The following is a 23,725-nucleotide window of genomic DNA, read 5'->3' as shown; positions in this document are numbered from 1 at the left end:
TACGGGCCTAAGTTTGTATCTGATTATCATTAATACATATCGCGTAATGTTCACTAAACATTAGATTATTGTAATAGTTCAAATGCTGTTCTTGGCACGTATGCCATTTTTTGAAAAATATATTGCTTCTTGAAAAGAATAAGGTACATATTATTTATAGTTTCTTGAACAAAGACAATATAATCAACAAAAGCGATATCAATTATGATCCAGAAACCGGAGATATCGAATAAAATACGTTGGATTTTTCATGGTACTTATTCTTGTAAAAATATTTTAGATTTTGAATGGAAAAAAATGTGAAAGCAGGCTTTATATATAACAAAAATAATTAATGATGAAGACAGTTCCGCGGAGATTAATATGATATAAATGCGTTAACTTATAAGAAAAATTTATAAACGTTATTATATTGTGTTTGCGTATATAATAATTATGATATTTTTATATAAGAATTTATGTGAATGTGGCGGAATTTTCCAGAAACTCTGCGTGCTTGAACAATCATTATACTATACTCTTAGCGGCGATATACATATGTAGAAAAAAATTTCGGCGTTAATTCTTCGATGCCGGTCATATGAACTTCTCAATAAAGCCAATCGATCAATGTCGTCGCGTGCTTTTTATCGAATAATAGCGATCTATTTTGCAAAAATTTTTAAAATTATTGATTCCGTGTCTTACGATTGTTAGCGGTAAGACTTAATTTTTTTGTACAACTAGAGTTTGCAACCATAAATTTATATCGATAAGAATTTAAGTCGCTTTTTATTATACACTGAATATGACCACAAAAAATGGTCGAAACGTTCGAAAATTGAATAAAGAGTAAATTTGTTTTGCGCACTGATTTCTGTATGTATAATATATAATTTTCAAGCGTGATTAAACTGGCAACCTTCCTCCATTCTACACAAACGCATTACAAAAGAAGAAATATTGTGGAAATGATTTTTATAAAAATGTATAAAGCTTCCATAAATTTAAAAAAAGACACAGACAAATTAAATTTAATATACGATTCGATTCTTAATATCATATACGCTTCTTCTGAAATAATATACCTCTCTAGGTCACCGCTACTGTTTTGATACCAACACAGAGAATTTAGTACGTATTGAATTCTCGATCGACACATATCGTTTCTCGACTCACCACACGACTTAATTTCAACGTACCTGTGTAATAAAGTAAAGTTCTGTGGTGTGTTTAAGTTGACTAATTTTCTCTAGGTAATGTGACACATTTTTATCATTTCGCTTTTATAACTACTGTAGGTCTTTTTTTTTATTTATTTTTGTCATACAGCACAACCATTTTTGCTTTCTTTTTTTTCTTTTTCGTTTAATTTGTATCTTGCATACCGGTATACAGTTTCAATGCTTGATACTTTATTATATTGTCACGGAAATTCATATCATTTTTAATTAGATTGATTGTAATGTTTATACCACACACGTCTAGGTTTATCGGCATATATGTGTAATATCGTAGTCATGTATTAAAACTTTATTTTTTACTATCAATTTTTATTATTAAGTGTCATATTTTGTGTATTTAATTGTGTATTTAATAGATATATTAATTGTAGACACTTGACCGAAATTGTCGGTCTAATGTGTCAACAATAAACATCTGAATTGTAACCAGTCTGGTCGTCTACTTTTGCTGTCCTTGATAATATATAATAATAATATATATGTATAAAATATAGAATAATAAATAACATATCATATAACAAATATATAATTTAAAATGTAATAGAGAGAGATGAAGAGATATTCCGTGATATTAATATACTATAAATGATAATGTTGCGGTGTAAAAAGGAGTCGCAAATATTGCACTTTTGCGATCGATTAATTGTCCGGTTTCGGCAAAGTTCGAACAAAGTTTATAAGCGTACATTTTTGCTAATTCTGTTGCAGATATGATTATCTTTCTTTTTAACGGGTTTCTCTTATTGTGCTTTATTGTTACTACGGTACCGGATGTTCTGGAGCGGGATTCATCAGGACCTGTGAAATTTGTGAGCCGTCGTCCGACCCCGCCAATGTGCAGCTACAGTGAAGATAATTCGGTATTGAAAGTGCGATGCTCCAAATTGAAATCGCACAAAATCCCGTTAGATTTGAAGACGGACATACAGGTAAGATTTTCAAATATGAATAAAAATATATTTTACTAAAAATTGCACTAATGAAATTGTCAGGTATGCTTTTGCTGTTATAAAGAATATTTTTTGCACATATCACAAAAATCTTTTTTTATCATATCTACAATTTGCATAAAATGAAAGAATTTATAATGTGTTTTAAAAATTCGTGAGATTCGATGTTATTTTTTTGACGTTAATTATGAATTAAAATTTATAAATTAAAAATAATATAATAAAATTCACTTAAATCTAAAATTGCTCGTTAGATTTGAAGACGGATATGCAGATGAGATTGTCGTTTAAATATATTTTATTTAAAATTGCAATAAAATAATTGTCATGTATAATTTTGTCATTATAAAAGAATATTTTCTGCATATATATATATATATATATATATAAAAAATAAAATGGAGTCTCATGAATTTCTACAACTCGTTATAAATTCTTCTATTATACGCAAACTGTAGATAAGATTAAAAAAAGATTCTCGTATATATATATATTTATATTACAAGGATCTTTTTTTAATCTTATTTACAGTCATAAATTCTTCTATTTTACGCAAACTGTAGATAAGATTAAAAAAAGATCCTCGTAATATATATATTACGAGGATTTTTTTTAATCTTATCTTATATATATATATATATATATTACAATAATCTTTTTTTAATTTTATCTACAGTTCGCGTAAAATAGAAGAATTTATAACGAGTTGTAGAAATCCATGAGACTCTATTTTATTTTTTATTTTTTAAAAATTATTATGAAATTATGACTTATAAGTTATAAACAATATTATAATAAAATTTGCTCGCAACTGGAAATGCACAAAATCTCATTAGATTAGAAGGCGGACATACGGGTGAGATTGTCGGATGAATATATCTTTTTTACAATTGTAATGAAAAATAGTCAGTGTATTCTTTTTCCATTATGAAAGAATATTTTCTGCATATATAGTAACGATGTTTTATCTTATCTGCAATTTGCATAAAATAGAGGGATTTGTAACGAGTTTTGAAAATCCATAAAACTTTGTTCCATTTTTTAAATATGGGAAAAATTTTGTAGCGATGAGAGCAAATTGAAAATATTCCGCGCGAAAACGAGAGAGAAAGACTGTAAATTATTCACACACGATTATCTGACAAAGAAAAAAGTTACAAGCGTTTATTTAACAAAAAGAAAAAAAAAACAAAATACAAAATACAAAAAAGATATGAGATCGCGAAAACGCGTGCAGAGAAGCGAGCAGCCTGAATGCCGTTTTTAATCTCGAAGCGAGCGACATCGATGTAATATATACGCAAGGCGCGAAAAGCTATACGCGATTAATTTCACGTGCCGCGAGCGATGGACCGTTTTCTGAGCCAGTTAAATTTTTTCGAGAGTGAAAGACAATCTGCCTAAAAATTGCACGAGCACGAAAGCAAAGACAATAGTTATTCGATTTTTTGTTAGTCGCGCGCGCGTCTTTTGCCTTTTCGTTTTTTAAAATATACGATCACAGCTGTTCGAGCGAGAGAACAGAACACACATCGATCGTTGACGCGCGTTCTTTGTTTACAAACAAGCCTAGCACTTGTTCCGTCTTGTCAGCTGTTTGGGTTACCAAAAAACGTATATAATCGTTGGAAAGTGTTTGGCAGGTTTTTAGGATTGACCAAACAATTCGCGGAAATAACTATGCATAAAATAATCGATCGCGTTTTCGCACAGATAACACCTGCAACATCGAATATAACCGATTATAATTTTTACATTTAAAGAAATATAACGGGTAATTCCGATTTAACGGGTTTGCGCTCGAACAAATTTAGATTTATAAATTAAAAATAATATAATAAAATTTTTAGTATTATTATTAAATAAAAGTTCCTAAAAATAATTCTCCATATAAGGTTCATATCATATATTTGACCATGGATAGTCGTTTAAAGATCATCTTCACTTTCTTAAACCAAGATCCCTAATTTTCAAAGTATATTTTTTTAGCTACTTTTATTTAAAAAATTGAAGGTAACGTTTAGTGATTTTCAAGCGACTATGCAAACCAATGACACAATCTTATATTCCCCTCGAAGTCAAAAAATTTTGTATGGAGCATTCTAAAACGCATTATTCAAAAGATATTCGCATCGATTAAAACTGACCACCGGATATGCGTTTCATTCCTGATGACACTCCTGACGTTCTTCCTCTGTTTGCTAGGTACTAGATTTAACCTGGAATCAAGTGACGAAACTGAAGAACGACAGTCTCCATCTTTACAAGAACCTGACCTTCATCTATCTAGGTGACAATTCTATCACTGAAATCGAAGAGGCAGCCTTCGCCAATCAGCCTTACCTGCAGGTGCTGGATCTGTCGCACAACTTTTGCAACTCTCTGCCCAAAAGTCTCTTCCAATTGCCGTATCTTCACTCGCTCTATCTTAGCCGTAACATGCTCACCGATTCCGTGTTCAAGGTAAAGGTCACATCACCCCTTAGAGTGCTGGAGCTAAGCAGCAACTGGCTAACCGGGATTCCGAACATAGGTGTCCAGCCGACTCTCCTTAATCTGAACCTGTCCGACAACGAAATCACTTCGATCAACACCGAGGATCTGGCGCCGTTCTGTTCGCTGAAAGAGCTCGATTTGACCATGAATAGAATCAGATTTAACGCGCGCAGTTGCGATTGTGAGACGTTCAGCGCATGGCTAAAGCTACGACAGATCAAGATAAAGCCCGACTCTTTCTACGAATGCAATGATTCACCGGCACAGCGCAAGGCCTGCGCAAACGTGAGATTTAGCGATCGGACAAACGAGCTCTTCAACGAGTGCTCCCCTGTCAAACAGCAGGAGGAGACCGTGAAGCCTCGATCTGTCTGGATATACATCTTCCCGTGCGCTTTGGTGTTTTTCCTCGTGAGCTTCGGGTCGTTGTTATGCGCGTACAAGCGGAACTGTATGTGGCGCATAAGAAGCAGAAGTAGCAGAAGGAGCAACAACTAATTGTGATCTACGACAAGACCGAGCTGCTCCAACAGCAATCTGATGATAATTAGTAAAATATTAGCCGATAGGAGAAAGAAGGAGAAAAGAAGTAGAATCATCTAAGAAAGGCTGTTTCTATTGTTGAAAACGCGAGAGGAAAAAAGAGAGCGAGAACTTGTTTATTGAAAGGATTTAATTGACTCAGGATTCACGAAAAATTGAAAAGGATATATATTTACGTGCCCAAGTTTGTATCTGAATATCTTTAATACACATCGTACAATGTGTATTCAATATTCAATTCAATAAATGTTATTAACGTAAGATTATTATTATAGCTTGAATGCTACTCCTGGCACACAATTTCCATTTTTTGAAAAATATATTACAAATTTCTAAAAGAAGTGAGATACATATATATTATATAGCCTTTTGAACAAAGTTATGATCAACAAAAGCGTTGTTAATTATTATCTAGAAGCCAGAGATATCGGATAATATACTTTCTATGGTATACTTATTGTTGTAAATTACTTTAGACTTCCCAAGTAGAACAGAAAATCAAAATGATATTATTTTGATTTTCTGTTCTACAATACTTGGGTTTGAATAGAAAAAATATGAGAAAGCAGGATTTATATATAAAATTTTAAAATATTATTATATTGTGTTCGCATATAAAGATTACAATATTTTTATATAAAAATCTATGTGAATGTGGCGGCATTTTCGAGAAACTCTCTGCGTGTTTGAACGAATATTATCTCACTATACTCTTGATGACGATATATCTAGGAAGAATGTCGGCGTAAATTTTTTTGATGCCAGTCAAATGAACTTCTCGAAAGCCGATCGCTCAACGTCATCGCGTACTTTTTGTTGATGTAATAGCGATTCGTTTTGCGACAGTTTTTTAAAATTATTGACTTCGTATCTTACGATTGTTAGTGGCAATACTTAATTTTTTTTTTATACAACTGGCGTTTGCAACTATGCATTTATATCGATTGGAATGTAACTCGTTTTTTATTGGACACTAAAGATGACGAAGAAAAATGGATACGTTAAAAAATTAAATAAAGAATAAATTTGTTTTGCGCATTGATTTCTGTATGTATAATATATAACTTTTCATTATGATTTTAACTGGCAACCTTCCTCCATTCTACAGAAACTCATTACAAGAGAAGAGATATTGCGGAAATAAACTTTATAAAAATGCATAAAGGCTCCACAAATTTACAGAAAGGCACAGATAATTTAAATTCAATGTACGATTCGATTCTTAATATCATATACGCTTCCCCCGAAACAGAGTATACCTCTCTAGGTCACTGTTATTGTATGACTCACCTTAGTAAAAACTTACTTTAAACGTATCTGTGCAATAAAGTAAATTTCTGTGGTGCGATTAAATTATATAATTTATTCTAGGTAATGTAACAAATTTTTATCACTTTGCTTTTATAACTATTATAGTGCCCATTCTTTATTTATCATACGCACAGGATCATTTTCGTTCTTTTTTGGTTTATTTTGTATCTTTTATGTCGTTACACAATTTCAATGTTTGATACTTTATTATATTGTTACGGAAAGTTATATCATTTTTAATTAGATTGATTGTAATGTTTATATCACAGACGCCTAGATTTATCGCGATATATGTGTAATATTTTAGTCGTGTATTAGTATTTTTTACTATCGATTCTTATTCTTGATTGTTATATTTTTTGTATTTAATTTATACGTATTAATTACAGATACTCAATAAGAATCGAAATTGTCGATCAAAGCATTGTGACAATAACAAATACATGAATCGTAGCCAACCTGGTGGTCTATTTACGTTTTTCTTGATAATAAATAATATATATAAAATATATATAAAATATAAAATATAATATAACATATCATATAACAAATATATAATTTAAAATGTAATAGAGAGAGATGGAGAGATATTGCGTGATATTAAAATACTATAAATGATAATGTAACGGAGTCAAAAGAGAATAGCAAATATTGCACTTTTGCGAGCGATTAATTATCTGGTTTCTCTTATCTATATGATGTTCTGATGTGGGATTCATCGGGACCCGTGAAAATGAGCCATCTTCCGACCCCGATGTGCAGCTATAGCAGAGATAATTCGCTATTGAAAGCGCGATGCTTAAAATTGAAATCGCACGAAATCTCGTTAGATTTGAAGGCGGACATATAGGTAAGATTATTGTCCAAATATGAATAAAAATATATTTTATATAAAATTGCAATAAAAAAATTGTCAGGTATGCTTTTGCTATTATAAAGGAATTTTTTGGCATATATCGCGAGAATCATTTTTTTTATCTTATCTATAATTCGCATAGAATAAAGGAATTCATAACGTGTTATAAAAATCCCTGAAACTCCGTGTTATTTTTTTGACAATAAATATAAAATTAAGATTTATAAATTAAAAATAATATAATAAAATTTACTTAAATCTATAATTGCACGAGATCCCGTTAGGTTTGCAGACGGACATACAGGTGAGATTGTCGTTTAAATATATTTTACTTAAAATTTCAATAAAATAATTGTCATGTATATTTTTGTCATTATAAAAGAATATTTTCTGCATATATATATCGCGAGGATCTTTTTTTTAATCTTATTTACAGTTTGCGTAAAATAAAAGAATTTATAACGAGTTGTAGAAATTTATGAGACTCCATTTTATTTTTTCTTTTTTTACAATTATTATAAAATTATGACTTATGAGTTATAAATAATATTATAATTAAATTTACTCAAAACTGGAAATGTGCACAAAATCCCATTAGATTAGAAGGCGGACATACAGGTGAGATTGTCGTTTAAATATATTTTCCTTACAATTGCAATAAAAAATAGTCAGTGTATTTTTTTCCATTATGAAAGAATATTTTCTGCAATAAGTTGTAACAGAAATAACTTCGGTGCAAGCAAAAATTGCTATTATTTTATGACGCAGATAATTCATAGTCTATAGTATAATGCAAACAATAGAACGAGACCTGAAAATTATACAAAAGAAAATGAATTTTTTCCCACAAATAAAGAAGCTAGACCAAAAATTTTCAGGGTACGGCCGAAGTAGTATCGTTGTGGAAGCACGATTAGAAGATAAAAGAAAGATTTATTTTATCTCTTTCCTTTGTCCCTATCACTTTAGGCATTTGGTCATTCCCAGTCTATAGCTGTCCACGATACTCTAAGCCTCGTGCGTTAGTGCATAGAAAATCATTCGAGTCATTAAGAAAAACTCAAACTGCAAGTTGTTTTTATATTGTATTTGTGTTTATTATATATATTTTTGTCGCATAAATAATAGTTACAATAAAGTATTTGCTTACCGAGATTATTTTAATAATTTTAAATAACGTAACTATTAACTGGACGTTGAGAATTTTAGTTCCACGTGCAAGCAATTTCAGAGGATATGCTCAAAAGTAAGTTTTTCTATATATAAACTTTTTCGTTTTTTTACTTGATGGACACATTCTATTTGAAATAAAGGCATGTGACGCTTTAATTGTTGCCGTTTTTTCGTGATGCCGATTGGTTCTTTCAATGCGCTCAGTTCATGTCTTGAGCAGCTGTCATTTGTATTAATTTGCAATTATTTGCAAATTGATAGTTCGCATAAAAAGAAGTCTAAAAATTATTTAAGATTAAATTTATTTAAGAAGTTTAAAAATCAGTTGCATAGGAAGTCTCGCAATATATGTGTGATAAAAAAATTAAAATAACTTAAAAAATTAAAATAACAATAATTAATGGCGCGCGCGAAGCGCGCGCTTGTGTTGTTAGTCGCATAAAAAGGAACTTTGCAAAAACTTGGCGATAAATTAATTTAAAAGACTTTACGCAAAAACTTTTGCCTTTTAAAGCATTTGAAGTAATATTCTGACTTTTAAAAAATTTCAACATAAATGTGATGAAATTTTAAAATTAATTTATATCTAGCTTTTACAAATTCACAATATTATTGCAAATATTATGTCGTATTAAAATATGACTAGTTCAGACGTTTGGAATAACATTTCAAGTTGTATTCTAACAATCCATTTTGTAGAAATTAACTAATAATGTCATTATACGCACTCCATTAGAATCTGCTAGACGCTCGCTATTTGTGATAACTGTCTTTTCTTCGTAATCTCATAGAAAGAATGAATTATTGATAACAAATTTCTATATTGCAATTTATGTATGTATATTATATTTAACAATTAATAATTGTATAAATGTATATATATATTTAATAATTAAATTTGTAAGAATTTATATATTTATAAATATAAAAATTTATAAAAACTAAAAAAATTTATATATTAAAACCTTCACGTTTTATATACTTAAATATTGTAGAACAATTGTGTAACAATAAATCATTTACATATATGTAAATTGAGAATGAGGAAATATATTGCAAGTAAAAAAAGGAGAGCCAATCAAGGAAAATCAACAAGAAAAATCTTTTTGTATAAAATATTTTTTTCACAATCATCATGTTTGTAACAAATAAAACCCATAAGCATTACAAACCATATAACTTTTATTTGAAACACTTTTTTTAACTTTTACCGTTTTGATAGTATTAGCTCTGAAATAAAAAAAAACTAATATTTTTTAAGGAGATAGTTTACCCCCTAAATGGCGGAATATGCAACTAAAGAAATACGATTTCGTCTCTTCAAAAGCGCTCGAAACTCACAAAAATGTGATTGCAGAAGCTGAAGCTATTATAATTTTATAATCGTCTCTCTCTCTCGCTTCCTCTTTCTCTTTCAAATGATACTTAATCAGATTACAGAAATATCGGAGTAGGGTGAAAAAATTTTTTTTAAAATTATATTGCCGGCTAATTAACTTTGTCATTTAAGCCCATCCTCATTTCGTTCCTTTTTCCCAACTTCTTATAAAAACGGATTTTTAAAATAAAAAAGTATCTATTGAATGATTTGAGGTTCACAAAGAATATACTTGATATATTTAGCAAGTAAAATAATATAGAATACATATAATACATTATAAAATAATGATTTATATAACATTCAATGATATATATATATATATATATATAATATATAATATTCAAAGATTTTAACTGGGAATCTCCCTTCATTCTACATACAGAAACGCATTACAAGAAACAGATTGAAGAAATTATCTTTATAAAAACGGATAAGGACTCAATCAATTTACAGAAAGACACAGACAATTTGAATTCAATATACAATTCGATTCTTAATATCATATAAAGTTTAGTACTTATAGAATGCTGGATCTGTACACATCGTCTCTCAACGACGCATCACAGTAACGACTTATTTTGAACGTGCTTGTGCAATGGAATAAAGTTCTGTTGTGTGTTTAAGTTATCTAGTTTACTTAAGATAATATATGATACATTTTTATCACTTTGCTTTTTAAATAACTACTATAGTGCCTACTCTTACTTTATCATACGCGCACGATTATTTTCACTCTCTCTTCGTTTCTTTTCGATTATATTGTATCTTGTATGCCGGTATACAATTTCAATCTTCGATTCTTTATTTAATTGTCACGGAAATTTATATAATTTTTAATTAGATTGATTGTAATGTTTATATCACACACGCTTATATTTACCGCGATATATGTGTAATATCTTAGTTATGTATTAAAATTTTATTTTTTTCTATCAATTTTTATTAATAATTGTCATATTTTTAGTATTATAATTTAGATGTATCAATTATAGACACTTGACCGAAATTGTCAGTGTCAACAATAAACATCTAAATCGTAGCCAGTATTTCGCTGTCCTTGAAAAAAATATAATAATAAAATATATGTAAAATATCAAATAATATGTAATATATTATATTACAAATATATAATTTAAAATTAAATAGAGAAAGATGGAGAGATGTTGCGTGATACTAACATACCATAAATGATAATGTGGCGATGTAAAGAGGGAATCCCAAATTGCACCTTCGCGGGCGATCAATTATTTGGTTGTAGAAAAATTTGGGCAAAGTTTATAAGCGTACGTTTGCGCTGATTCTGTTGCAGATATGAGAATCTTTCTCTTCAACGGGTTTCTTTTACTGGGCTACGCCGTAGCCTCATTATCGAGTATTTACCTGGATTCATCGGAATCCGAGGAAACAATGGACCACTGCCACTACATCATATCTAATTCGTTATTGGAAGCGCGATGCCCTAACTTCCAATTGTCCAAAATCCCGTTAGATTTGAATCCGGACATACAGGTGAGATTGTCGTTTAAATATACTTTATTTAAAATTGCAATAAAATAATTGTTATGTATATTTTTACCATTATAAAAGAATATTTTCTACATATATATATATTGTGAGGATTTTTTTTAATCTTATCTATAATTCGCATAAAATAGAGAAATTTGTAACGAGTTGTAGAAATCCGTGAGACTCTATTTTATTTATAATTTTTTTACAATAATTATAAAATTATGATTTATAAGTTATAAATAATATTGTAATAAAATTTGCTCGAATCTTATATTCCCCTCAAAGTAAAAAAACTTTTGTAAGAAATATTCTAAAATGCATTGTTCAAAAGCTATACGCGTGGATAAATTAAAATCGCCCACCCTGTGTACGTTTCATCTCTGATAACACTCCTGACGTTCCTCCTCTGTTTGCTAGGTGCTCAATGTTACTGGGCACTTGTTGCTACGCTTGACTAACGATAGTCTACATCCTTACAAGGAGCTCGTCGCCATTTCTCTACATTACTTAGTGCTTCGTAAAATTGACAATGCAGTCTTCGCCAATCAGCCTTACCTGGAAGTGCTGGATCTCAGGTACAACGTTATCAACTATCTGCCCTAAAGTCTCTTCCAATTGCCGTATCTTCACACGCTCTATCTCGGCCACAACCTGCTCTACGATTCTGTGTTCAACGTCACCTCGCCTCTCAGACTGCTGGAGCTGAGCAAGAATTTGCTCACCGTGATCCCGAACATAGGCATCCAGCCGACCCTCTTTCATCTCGACGTGTCCTACAACAGAATCACCTCGATCAGCACCGAGGATCTGGCGCCTTTCTGCTCGCTGAAAGAGCTCGATCTGACCGGAAATAGAATCAAATTCAACGCGAGCAGCTGTGATTGTCAGGCGTTCAACGCCTGGGTGAAGCTACGACAAATCAAGATGAAGTCCGATCTTTACAAATGCACCGATCCACCAGCAGTTTTTTACAAGGACTGCGCCAACGTGAGATTCAGCGATCGGACGCACAAGCTGTTCAACGAGTGCTTGGCAATGAAAGGGCGGAAGATGGAGATCGTGAAGCCTCGATCGTTTTGGATAAGCGTCGTATCGTGCGTCTCGGTGTTCCTCTTCGTGGTTTTCGTGGCGTTGTTCTTCGTGCACAAGCGGTACCGTAGCCGGTATATGAAGCAGGAGGAGCAGCTAACGGCGGTCTACGACAACACCCAACTAATCAAACAACAACTTGACGATGATTTGTGAAATAATCGACGTAGAACGTAGAATCCTGTTGAAAGGGCTGTTTCTGGCGTCGACAATATGCGAGAGTAGAATTTTGCGCGAGAATAAAATTTTCCGAGTAGGGTTGCATACTTTTAAATTATTTACGACAGAAAAAAATTTATTTGTAAAATAACAAGGCTTGGATTAATTCCGTTCAACAAGATATTTACATATATACGCACGTATATTCGGACATAGACCCATTAGGACCATTTTGACGTCTAATTTAAAAAATTATAAGCATAGCGGTATTCTTGGAACCTCTTACTATAGAAAAAAATTATTTATCCGGAAACAAGGTCCGGAAAAATCTGTTTATAATGTTATTTTTGCATAAACGCTTAAATATTCGTTTGACAATTTATCACCGTCGTCCTCGTATTGGTGCCACAAAATGCGAGTATAATTGCGTACTTTTAGACTATTCAGGATAGAAAAAAATTTATTTGTTAATAAACAAAGCCTGGAAGAGTTCCGCTTAAGTAGATATTTACATATACGCGGACATATATCTGTACAAAAATTTATTGTAGCCGTTTTGACGTCTAATTCTAGAAATTACAATCATAGATGTATGTTTTGGGACCTCTATAGTTAAAAAAAAATTATTTATCCGGAAACATGTTTCGCAAAGATCATTTAATCATGAAATTTTTATATAGACGCTTAAATATTCATTTGACAATTTATTACGGTTGATCCTGTGTTTGAAGTCAAAAAATCTGGGGTTAAAGATCTATAAAATATAAAAGTAGGAGAAAAAGAGAGAAATAACTGTTGGTATTTACTGAAAGAGTTTAATCGGCTGAGGATTCATAGAGAATTTAATCGGATATATATTTACGTGCCTAAGTTTGTGTCTGATCATTATTAATACATATCGCGTAATGTTCAATAAACATAAGATTATTATAATAGTTCGAATGCTGCTCCTGGCACAATTGCCATTTTTTAAAGAATATATTACTTTCTAAAAAGAATGAGGTATATATATTTTATAGCCTTTATCAATTATTAACCAGAAGCTGGAGATATCGAATAAAATACATTGGACTTTTCCTGGAACTTATTGTTGTAAATTACTTTACACTTTGAATGGAAAAAGAATGAGAAAACAGGCTTTATATATAACGAAAGTAATCAATAAAGAAGACAGTTCCGCGGAGATTAATATGATATAAACGCGTTATCTTATAAGAAAAATTTATAAATGTTATTATATTGTGTTCGCGTATATAATGTTTACGATATTTTTATATAAGAATTTATGTGAACATGGCGGAATTTTCGAAGAGCTGGAGACAGATTTCGTTATCACCTAAAACTGGGACACGAAACATGATTATTTCATAATTTATATTTAATATCCTAATATTAATTTTTAATCGTTCCTATCTTTAATTTTAATCGTTTCCATTTTTAATTTTTATCGTTTACATCTTAATATTCTAATTTTTAATATTGTATTATCTTTAATAGTATCTTATATGAAGTTATGCTTTACGGAACCAATCATCAATTTTTTCGATTTCAAGATTTTTATTAAAAATTGTGCCTGAATGTATTAGGCACAATTTGCAATAGAAATTTAGACATAAAAAATATTGATTCCATATTTCATAACTGCATCCATATAATTCTAATATTAAATCTTTTATTATATTACTCTGCTATTATATGCTATATTTTATATTTTATTTTATTACGCTGTTTTGTTTGGCAATAATACAAATGTATGCATATAATATAGTATAAAAGATAATTTTAAAAAATTAAAAATTTATTATATAATAAAGAATATAATGTTATGTAATAAAAAAAATATAATAAACATGTTTCTTTTTATATATATAAATTGTTGTCGTATATAAAAAAATTCATCTTCTAATTTTTAATTAAAATAATTTTTTATAAAATAAAGTTAACGAAAACATATCCAAGATATATTTTTAAAAGACGACTATAAGATGTCTACATTTAGATGTCTTTTAAAAGACGATTATAAGATGTCTAAAATAGAATGTCTTTTAGATATCTTATAAGTTAAGGCTGTAAGATGACTTTTAGTCGAACATATGTCGTCTATTAGACATCTTTTCTTTGACTATAAGCTCTCACTGAAAGACATCTTTATACAAAATATGTCATCTTTCAGTCACCTTTTAGACAACTTTGTGCTATCTGGATCTCTGCGTGTTTGAACGAATATTATCTCACTATACTCTTGGCGACGATATATGTAAGAAAAAATGTCGGCGTTAATTTCTTTGTTGCTGGTCAAATAAACTTCTCGAAAGACAATCGCTCAATGTCGTCGCGTGCTTTTTATTGATGTAATAGCGATTTGTTTTACGACAGTTTTTTAAAATTATTGACTCCGTATCTTACGATTGTTAGTGGTAATACTTAATTTTTTCATACAACTGGCGTTTGTAATTTGTGTAACCACGAATTTATATCGATTAGAATGTAACTCGTTTTTTATTGTACACTAAAGATGACGACAAAAAATGGTCGAAAGATTCGAAAATTGAATTAAGAATAATTTTGTTTTGCGCACCGATTTCTGTATGTATAATGTATAATTTTTCATTATGATTTTAACAGGCAATCTCTCTCAATTCTACAGAAACGCATTGCAAAAAAATGGAGAGATTGTGGAATTTTTAAAAAACGCATAAAAACTCCATTAATTTACAGAGAGACACAGATAATTACAATTCAATATACGATTCGATTTTTAATATTATATACGCTTTGCCCGAAACAGAGTATATCTCTCTAGGTCACTGTTATTGTTTTGACAGCAACACGGAGGATTAGTACGTATTGAATTCTCGAACGACACGCTTCGTCTCTCGACTCATCACACGACTTGTTTTAAACTACTTGTGCAGTAAAGTAAAGTTCTGTGGTGTCTTTAAGTTGACTAATTTTTTCTACTAGGTAATGACACATTTTTATCACTTTGTTTTTATAACTATTATAGTGCTTACTTTTTATTTATCATACGCGCACGATTATTTTCGCTCTCTTTTCGTTTCTTTTTGTTTATTTTGTATTTTGCATGCCAGTATACAATTTTGTTGTTCGATACTTTATTATATTGTCAGCAGAATTTTTATCATTCTTAATTAGAGAATAAGATTCATTGTACCGTTCATACCACGCACGCTTAGGTTTATCGCCATATATGTGTAATACTTTAGTCTTGTATTAATACTTTATTTTTTACTATGAATTTTTATTACTAATTGTCACATTTTTAATATTTAACTTAGATGTATTAATTATAGACACTTGACCAAAATTGTCGGTCAAATGTGTCAACAATATACATCTGAATTGTAACCAGTCTGGTCGCCTACTTTCGCTATTCTTGATAATATATAATAATAAAATTTATATAAAATATAGAATAATATATAACATATCATTTAACAAATATATAATTTAAAATATAACAGAGAGAGATGGAGAGATATTGCGTGATACTAAAATACTATAAATGATAATGTAGCGGAGTCAAAAGAGAATCGCAAATATTTCACTTTTGCTAGCATTAATTATCTGGTTGCGGCAAAGTTCGAGCAAGGTTTATAAGCGTACGTTTCCGCTAATTCTGTTGCAGATATGAGCATCTTTCTTTTTAACGGGTTCCTTTTATTGTGCTTTGTCGTGACTACGGTACCGGATGTTCTGGTGCGGGATTCATCGGGACCTGTGAAATTTGTGAGCCATCGTCCGACTTCGATGTGCAGTTACAGCAGAGATAATTCGCTATTGAAAGCGCGATGCTTAAAATTGAAATCGCACGAAATTCCGTTAGATTTGAAGGCAGACATACGGGTAAGATTATTGTCCAAATATGAATAAAAATATATTTTATATAAAATTGCAATAAAAAAATTGTTAGGTATGCTTTTGCTATTATAAAGGAATTTTTTTTGCATATATTGCGAGAATTTTTTTATCTTATCTACAATTCGCATAGAATAAAGGATTTCATAACGTGTTATAAAAATTCGTGAGACTCCGTGTTATTTTTTTGACAATAATTATAGAGAATTAAGATTTATAAATTAAAAATAATATAATAAAATTTACTTAAATCTATAATTGCACGAGATCCCGTTAGGTTTGCAGACGGACATACAGGTGAGATTGTCGTTTAAATATATTTTACTTGAAATTTCAATAAAATAATTGTCATTTATATTTTTGTCATTATAAAAGAATATTTTCTGCATATATATATATATATATCGCGAGGATCTTTTTTTAATCTTATTTACAGTTTGCGTAAAATAGAAGAATTTATAACGAATTGTAGAAATTCATGAGACTCCATTTTATTTTTTCTTTTTTTACAATTATTATAAAATTATGACTTATGAGTTATAAATAATATTATAATTAAATTTACTCAAAACTGGAAATGTGCACAAAATCCCATTAGATTAGAAGGCGGACATACAGGTGAGATTGTCGTTTAAATATATTTTCCTTACAATTGCAATAAAAAATAGTCAGTGTACTTTTTTCCATTATGAAAGAATATTTTCTGCAATAAGTTGTAACAGAAATAACTTCGGTGCAAGCAAAAATTGCTATTATTTTATGACGCAGATAATTCATAGTCTATAGTATAATGCAAACGATAGAACGAGACCTGAAAATTATACAAAAAAAAATGAATTTTTTCCCACAAATAAAAAAGCTAGACCAAAAAATTCCAATGTACGGCCGAAATAGTATCGTTGTAAAAGCACGATTAGAAGATAAAAGAAAGATTTATTTTATCTTTTTCTTTTGTCCCTACCACTTTAGGCATTTGGTCATTCCCAGTCTATAGCTGTCCACGATACTCTAAGCCTCGTGCGTTAGTGCATAGAAAATCATTCGAGTCATTAAGAAAAACTCAAACTGCAAGTTGTTTTTATATTGTATTTGTGTTTATTATATATATTTTTGTCGCATAAATAATAGTTACAATAAAGTATTTGCTTACCGAATTATTTTAATAATTTTAAATAACGTAACTATTAACTGGATGTTGAGAATTTTAGTTCCACGTGCAAGCAATTTCAGAGGATATGCTCAAAAGTAAGTTTTTCTATATATAAACTTTTTCGTTTTTTTACTTGATGGACACATTCTATTTGAAATAAAGACATGTGACGCTTTAATTGTTGCCGTTTTTTAGTGATGCCGATTGGTTCTTTCAATGCGCTCAGTTCATGTCTTGAGCAACTGTCATTTGTATTAATTTGCAGTTATTTGCAAATTGATAGTTCGCATAAAAAGAAGTCTAAAAATTATTTAAAATTAAATTTATTTAAGAAGTTTAAAAATTAGTTGCATAAGAAGTCTCGCAATATATGTGTGATAAAAAAATTAAAATAACTTAAAAAATTAAAATAACAATAATTAATGGCGCGCGCGAAGCGCGCGCTTGTGTTGTTAGTCGCATAAAAAGGAACTTTGCAAAAACTTGGCGATAAATTAATTTAAAAGACTTTACGCAAAAACTTTTGCCTTTTAAAGCATTTGAAGTAATATTCTGACTTTTAAAAAATTTCAACATAAATGTGATGAAATTTTAAAATTAATTTATATCTAGCTTTTACAAATTCACAATATTATTGCAAATATTATGTCGTATTAAAATATGACTAGTTCAGACGTTTGGAATAACATTTCAAGTTGTATTCCAACAATACATTTTGTAGAAATTAACTAATAATGTCATTATACGCACTCCATTAGAATCTGCTAGACGCTCGCTATTTGTGATAACTGTCTTTTCTTCGTAATCTCATAGAAAGAATGAATTATTGATAACAAATTTCTATATTGCAATTTATGTATGTATATTATATTTAACAATTAATAATTGTATAAATGTATATATATATTTAATAATTAAATTTGTAAGAATTTATATATTTATAAATATAAAAATTTATAAAAACTAAAAAAATTTATATATTAAAACCTTCACGTTTTATATACTTAAATATTGTAGAACAATTGTGTAACAATAAATCATTTACATATATGTAAATTGAGAATGAGGAAATATATTGCAAGTAAAAAAAGGAGAGCCAATCAAGGAAAATCAACAAGAAAAATCTTTTTGTATAAAATATTTTTTTCACAATCATCATGTTTGTAACAAATAAAACCCATAAGCATTACAAACCATATAACTTTTATTTGAAACACTTTTTTTAACTTTTACCGTTTTGATAGTATTAGCTCTGAAATAAAAAAAAACTAATATTTTTTAAGGAGATAGTTTACCCCCTAAATGGCGGAATATGCAACTAAAGAAATACGATTTCGTCTCTTCAAAAGCGCTCGAAACTCACAAAAATGTGATTGCAAAAGTTGAAGCTATTATAATTTTATAATCGTCTCTCTCTCTCGCTTCCTCTTTCTCTTTCAAATGATACTTAATCAGATTACAGAAATATCGGAGTAGGGTGAAAAAATTTTTTTTTAAATTATATTGCCGGCTAATTAACTTTGTCATTTAAGCCCATCCTCATTTCGTTCCTTTTTCCCAACTTCTTATAAAAACGGATTTTTAAAATAAAAAAGTATCTATTGAATGATTTGAGGTTCACAAAGAATATACTTGATATATTTAGCAAGTAAAATAATATAGAATACATATAATACATTATAAAATAATGATTTATATAACATTCAATGATATATATATATATATATATATATATATATATAATATATAATATTCAAAGATTTTAACTGGCAATCTCCCTTCATTCTACATACAGAAACGCATTACAAGAAACAGATTGAAGAAATTATCTTTATAAAAACGGATAAGGACTCAATCAATTTACAGAAAGACACAGACAATTTGAATTCAATATACAATTCGATTCTTAATATCATATAAAGTTTAGTACTTATAGAATGCTGGATCTGTACACATCGTCTCTGAACGACGCATCACAGTAACGACTTATTTTGAACGTGCTTGTGCAATGGAATAAAGTTCTGTTGTGTGTTTAAGTTATCTAGTTTACTTAAGATAATATATGATACATTTTTATCACTTCGCTTTTTAAATAACTACTATAGTGCCTACTCTTACTTTATCATACGCGCACGATTATTTTCACTCTCTCTTCGTTTCTTTTCGATTATTTTGTATCTTGTATGCCGGTATACAATTTCAATCTTCGATTCTTTATTTAATTGTCACGGAAATTTATATAATTTTTAATTAGATTGATTGTAATGTTTATATCACACACGCTTATATTTACCGCGATATATGTGTAATATCTTAGTTATGTATTAAAATTTTATTTTTTTCTATCAATTTTTATTAATAATTGTCATATTTTTAGTATTATAATTTAGATGTATCAATTATAGACACTTGACCGAAATTGTCAGTGTCAACAATAAACATCTAAATCGTAGCCAGTATTTCGGTGTCCTTGAAAAAAATATAATAATAAAATATATGTAAAATATCAAATAATATGTAATATATTATATTACAAATATATAATTTAAAATTAAATAGAGAAAGATGGAGAGATGTTGCGTGATACTAACATACCATAAATGATAATGTGGCGGTGTAAAGAGGGAATCCCAAATTGCACCTTCGCGGGCGATCAATTATTTGGTTGTAGAAAAATTTGGGCAAAGTTTATAAGCGTACGTTTGCGCTGATTCTGTTGCAGATATGAGAATCTTTCTCTTCAACGGGTTTCTTTTACTGGGCTACGCCGTAGCCTCATTATCGAGTATTTACCTGGATTCATCGGAATCCGCGGAAACAATGGACCACTTCCACTACATCATATCTAATTCGTTATTGGAAGCGCGATGCCCTAACTTCCAATTGTCCAAAATCCCGTTAGATTTGAATCCGGACATACAGGTGAGATTGTCGTTTAAATATACTTTATTTAAAATTGCAATAAAATAATTGTTATGTATATTTTTACCATTATAAAAGAATATTTTCTACATATATATATATTGTGAGGATTTTTTTAAATCTTATCTATAATTCGCTTAAAATAGAGAAATTTGTAACGAGTTGTAGAAATCCGTGAGACTCTATTTTATTTATTATTTTTTTACAATAATTATAAAATTATGATTTATAAGTTATAAATAATATTGTAATAAAATTTGCTCGAATCTTATATTCCCCTCAAAGTAAAAAAACTTTTGTAAGAAATATTCTAAAATGCATTGTTCAAAAGCTATACGCGTGGATAAATTAAAATCGCCCACCCTGTGTACGTTTCATCTCTGATAACACTCCTGACGTTCCTCCTCTGTTTGCTAGGTGCTCAATGTTACTGGGCACTTGTTGCTACGCTTGACTAACGATAGTCTACATCCTTACAAGGAGCTTGTCGCCATTTCTCTACATTACTTAGTGCTTCATAAAATTGACAATGCAGTCTTCGCCAATCAGCCTTACCTGGAAGTGCTGGATCTCAGGTACAACATTATCAACTATCTGCCCAAAAGTCTCTTCCAATTGCCGTATCTTCACACGCTCTATCTCGGCCACAACCTGCTCTACGATTCTGTGTTCAACGTCACCTCGCCTCTCAGACTGCTGGAGCTGAGCAAGAATTTGCTCACCGTGATCCCGAACATAGGCATCCAGCCGACCCTCTTTCATCTCGACGTGTCCTACAACAAAATCACCTCGATCAGCACCGAGGATCTTGCGCCTTTCTGCTCGCTGAAAGAGCTCGATCTGACCGGAAATAGAATCAAATTCAACGCGAGCAACTGTGATTGTCAGGCGTTCAACGCCTGGGTGAGGCTACGACAAATCAAGATGAAGTCTGATCTTTACAAATGCACCGATCCACCAGCAGTTCTTTACAAGGACTGCGCCAACGTGAGATTCAGCGATCGGACGCACAAGCTGTTCAACGAGTGCTTGGCAATGAAAGGGCGGAAGATGGAGATCGAGAAGCCTCGATCGTTTTGGATAAGCGTCGTATCGTGCGTCTCGGTGTTCCTCTTCGTGGTTTTCGTGGCGTTGTTCTTCGTGCACAAGCGGTACCGTAGCCGGTATATGAAGCAGGAGGAGCAGCTAACGGCGGTCTACGACAACACCCAACTAATCAAACAACAACTTGACGATGATTTGTGAAATAATCGACGTAGAACGTAGAATCCTGTTGAAAGGGCTGTTTCTGGCGTCGACAATATGCGAGAGTAGAATTTTGCGCGAGAATAAAATTTTCCGAGTAGGGTTGCATACTTTTAAATTATTTACGACAGAAAAAAATTTATTTGTTAAATAACAAGGCCTGGATTAATTTCGTTTAACAAGATATTTACATATATACGCACGTATATCCGGACATAGACCCATTAGGACCATTTTGACGTCTAATTTAAAAAATTATAAGCATAGCGGTATTCTTGGAACCTCTTACTATAGAAAAAAATTATTTATCCGGAAACAAGGTCCGGAAAAATCTGTTTATAATGTTATTTTTGCATAAACGCTTAAATATTCGTTTGAAAATTTATCACCGTCGTCCCCGTATTGGTGCCAAAAAATGCGAATATGATTGCGTACTTTTAGACTATTCATGATAGAAAAAAATTTATTTGTAAATAAACAAAGCCTGGAAGAGTTCCGCTTAAGTAGATATTTACATATACGCGGACATATATCTGTACAAAAATTTATTGTAGCCGTTTTGACGTCTAATTCTAGAAATTACAATCATAGATGTATGTTTTGGGACCTCTATAGTTAAAAAAAAATTATTTATCCGAAAACATGTTTCGCAAAGATCATTTAATCATGAAATTTTTATATAGACGCTTTAATATTCATTTGACAATTTATTACGGTCGATCCTGTGTTTGGAGTCAAAAAATCCGAGTAGGGCTAAAGATCTATAAACTATAAAAGTAGGAAAAAAAAAGAGAAATAACTGTTGGTATTTACTGAAAGAGTTTAATCGGCTGAGGATTTATAGAGAATTTAATCGGATATATATTTACGTGCCTAAGTTTGTGTCTGATCATCATTAATACATATTGCGTAATGTTCAATAAACCATTATTAACAACAATTTACAAACATTATTAACCAGAAGCTGGAGATATCGAATAAAATACATTGGACTTTTCCTGGAACTTATTGTTGTAAATTACTTTACACTTTGAATGGAAAAAGAATGAGAAAACAGGCTTTATATATAACGAAAGTAATCAATAAAGAAGACAGTTCCGCGGAGATTAATATGATATAAACGCGTTATCTTATAAGAAAAATTTATAAATGTTATTATATTGTGTTCGCGTATATAATGTTTACGATATTTTTATATAAGAATTTATGTGAACATGGCGGAATTTTCGAAGAGCTGGAGACAGATTTCGTTATCACCTAAAACTGGGACACGAAACATGATTATTTCATAATTTATATGTAATATTCTAATATTAATTTTTAATCGTTCCTATCTTTAATTTTAATCGTTTCCATTTTTAATTTTTATCGTTTACATCTTAATATTCTAATTTTTAATATTGTATTATCTTTAATAGTATCTTATATGAAGTTATGCTTTACGGAACCAATCATCAATTTTTTCGATTTCAAGATTTTTATTAAAAATTGTGCCTGAATGTATCAGGCACAATTTGCAATAGAAATTTAGACATAAAAAATATTGATTCCATATTTCATAACTGCATCCATATAATTCTAATATTTAATCTTTTATTATATTACTCTGCTATTATATGCTATATTTTATATTTTATTTTATTACGCTGTTTTGTTTGGCAATAATACAAATGTATGCATGTTATATAGTATAAAAGATAATTTTAAAAAATTAAAAATTTATTATATAATAAAGAATATAATGTTATGTAATAAAAAAAATATAATAAACATGTTTCTTTATATATATATAAATTGTTGTCGTATATAAAAAAATTCATCTTCTAATTTTTAATTAAA

At 30.1% G+C, this 23,725-nt stretch overlaps 3 protein-coding genes across 5 annotated transcripts; all 3 read left to right on the top strand.

The window, feature by feature from the left end:
* Window positions 1–1,168: 1,168 nt before the first annotated feature.
* On the top strand, window positions 1,169–23,353 carry LOC114934698 (uncharacterized). Of its 3 annotated transcripts, none has more exons than XM_085483507.1 (4): window positions 1,169–1,235; window positions 16,340–16,557; window positions 20,442–20,641; window positions 21,059–23,353. In XM_085483507.1, the coding sequence occupies exons 2-4, from the start codon at window positions 16,503–16,505 to the stop codon at window positions 21,884–21,886; spliced, it is 1,083 nt and encodes a 360-aa protein (XP_085339633.1). In that variant the 5' UTR covers window positions 1,169–1,235; window positions 16,340–16,502; the 3' UTR covers window positions 21,887–23,353. The 3 variants fall into 3 exon arrangements, with proteins under 3 accessions (XP_085339633.1, XP_029163240.2, XP_029163241.2); XM_029307407.2 differs by lacking the exon at window positions 1,169–1,235 and adding an exon at window positions 14,677–15,654; XM_029307408.2 differs by lacking the exons at window positions 1,169–1,235; window positions 16,340–16,557 and adding an exon at window positions 17,767–17,814.
* Window positions 1,170–6,254, top strand: LOC114934695 (tsukushi-like). Its single transcript, XM_029307403.2, has 3 exons — window positions 1,170–1,235; window positions 1,932–2,152; window positions 4,379–6,254. Exons 2-3 carry the CDS (start codon window positions 1,934–1,936, stop codon window positions 5,165–5,167), a joined length of 1,008 nt encoding a protein of 335 aa, XP_029163236.2. The 5' UTR covers window positions 1,170–1,235; window positions 1,932–1,933; the 3' UTR covers window positions 5,168–6,254.
* On the top strand, window positions 8,384–14,236 carry LOC146725271 (uncharacterized). The gene is made up of 3 exons (XM_085481728.1): window positions 8,384–8,625; window positions 11,243–11,442; window positions 11,860–14,236. Exons 1-3 carry the CDS (start codon window positions 8,616–8,618, stop codon window positions 12,043–12,045), a joined length of 396 nt encoding a protein of 131 aa, XP_085337854.1. The 5' UTR covers window positions 8,384–8,615; the 3' UTR covers window positions 12,046–14,236.
* Window positions 23,354–23,725: the final 372 nt, after the last annotated feature.

The sequence above is a fragment of the Nylanderia fulva genome, unplaced genomic scaffold (genome assembly GCF_048542155.1).
Source record: "Nylanderia fulva isolate GAGA-0341 unplaced genomic scaffold, ASM4854215v1 Scaffold10, whole genome shotgun sequence".
Lineage (NCBI taxonomy): Eukaryota > Metazoa > Arthropoda > Insecta > Hymenoptera > Formicidae > Nylanderia > Nylanderia fulva.
Note: the sequence above shows the minus strand (reverse complement) of the source record. Positions and strands in the feature narration are given on the sequence as shown.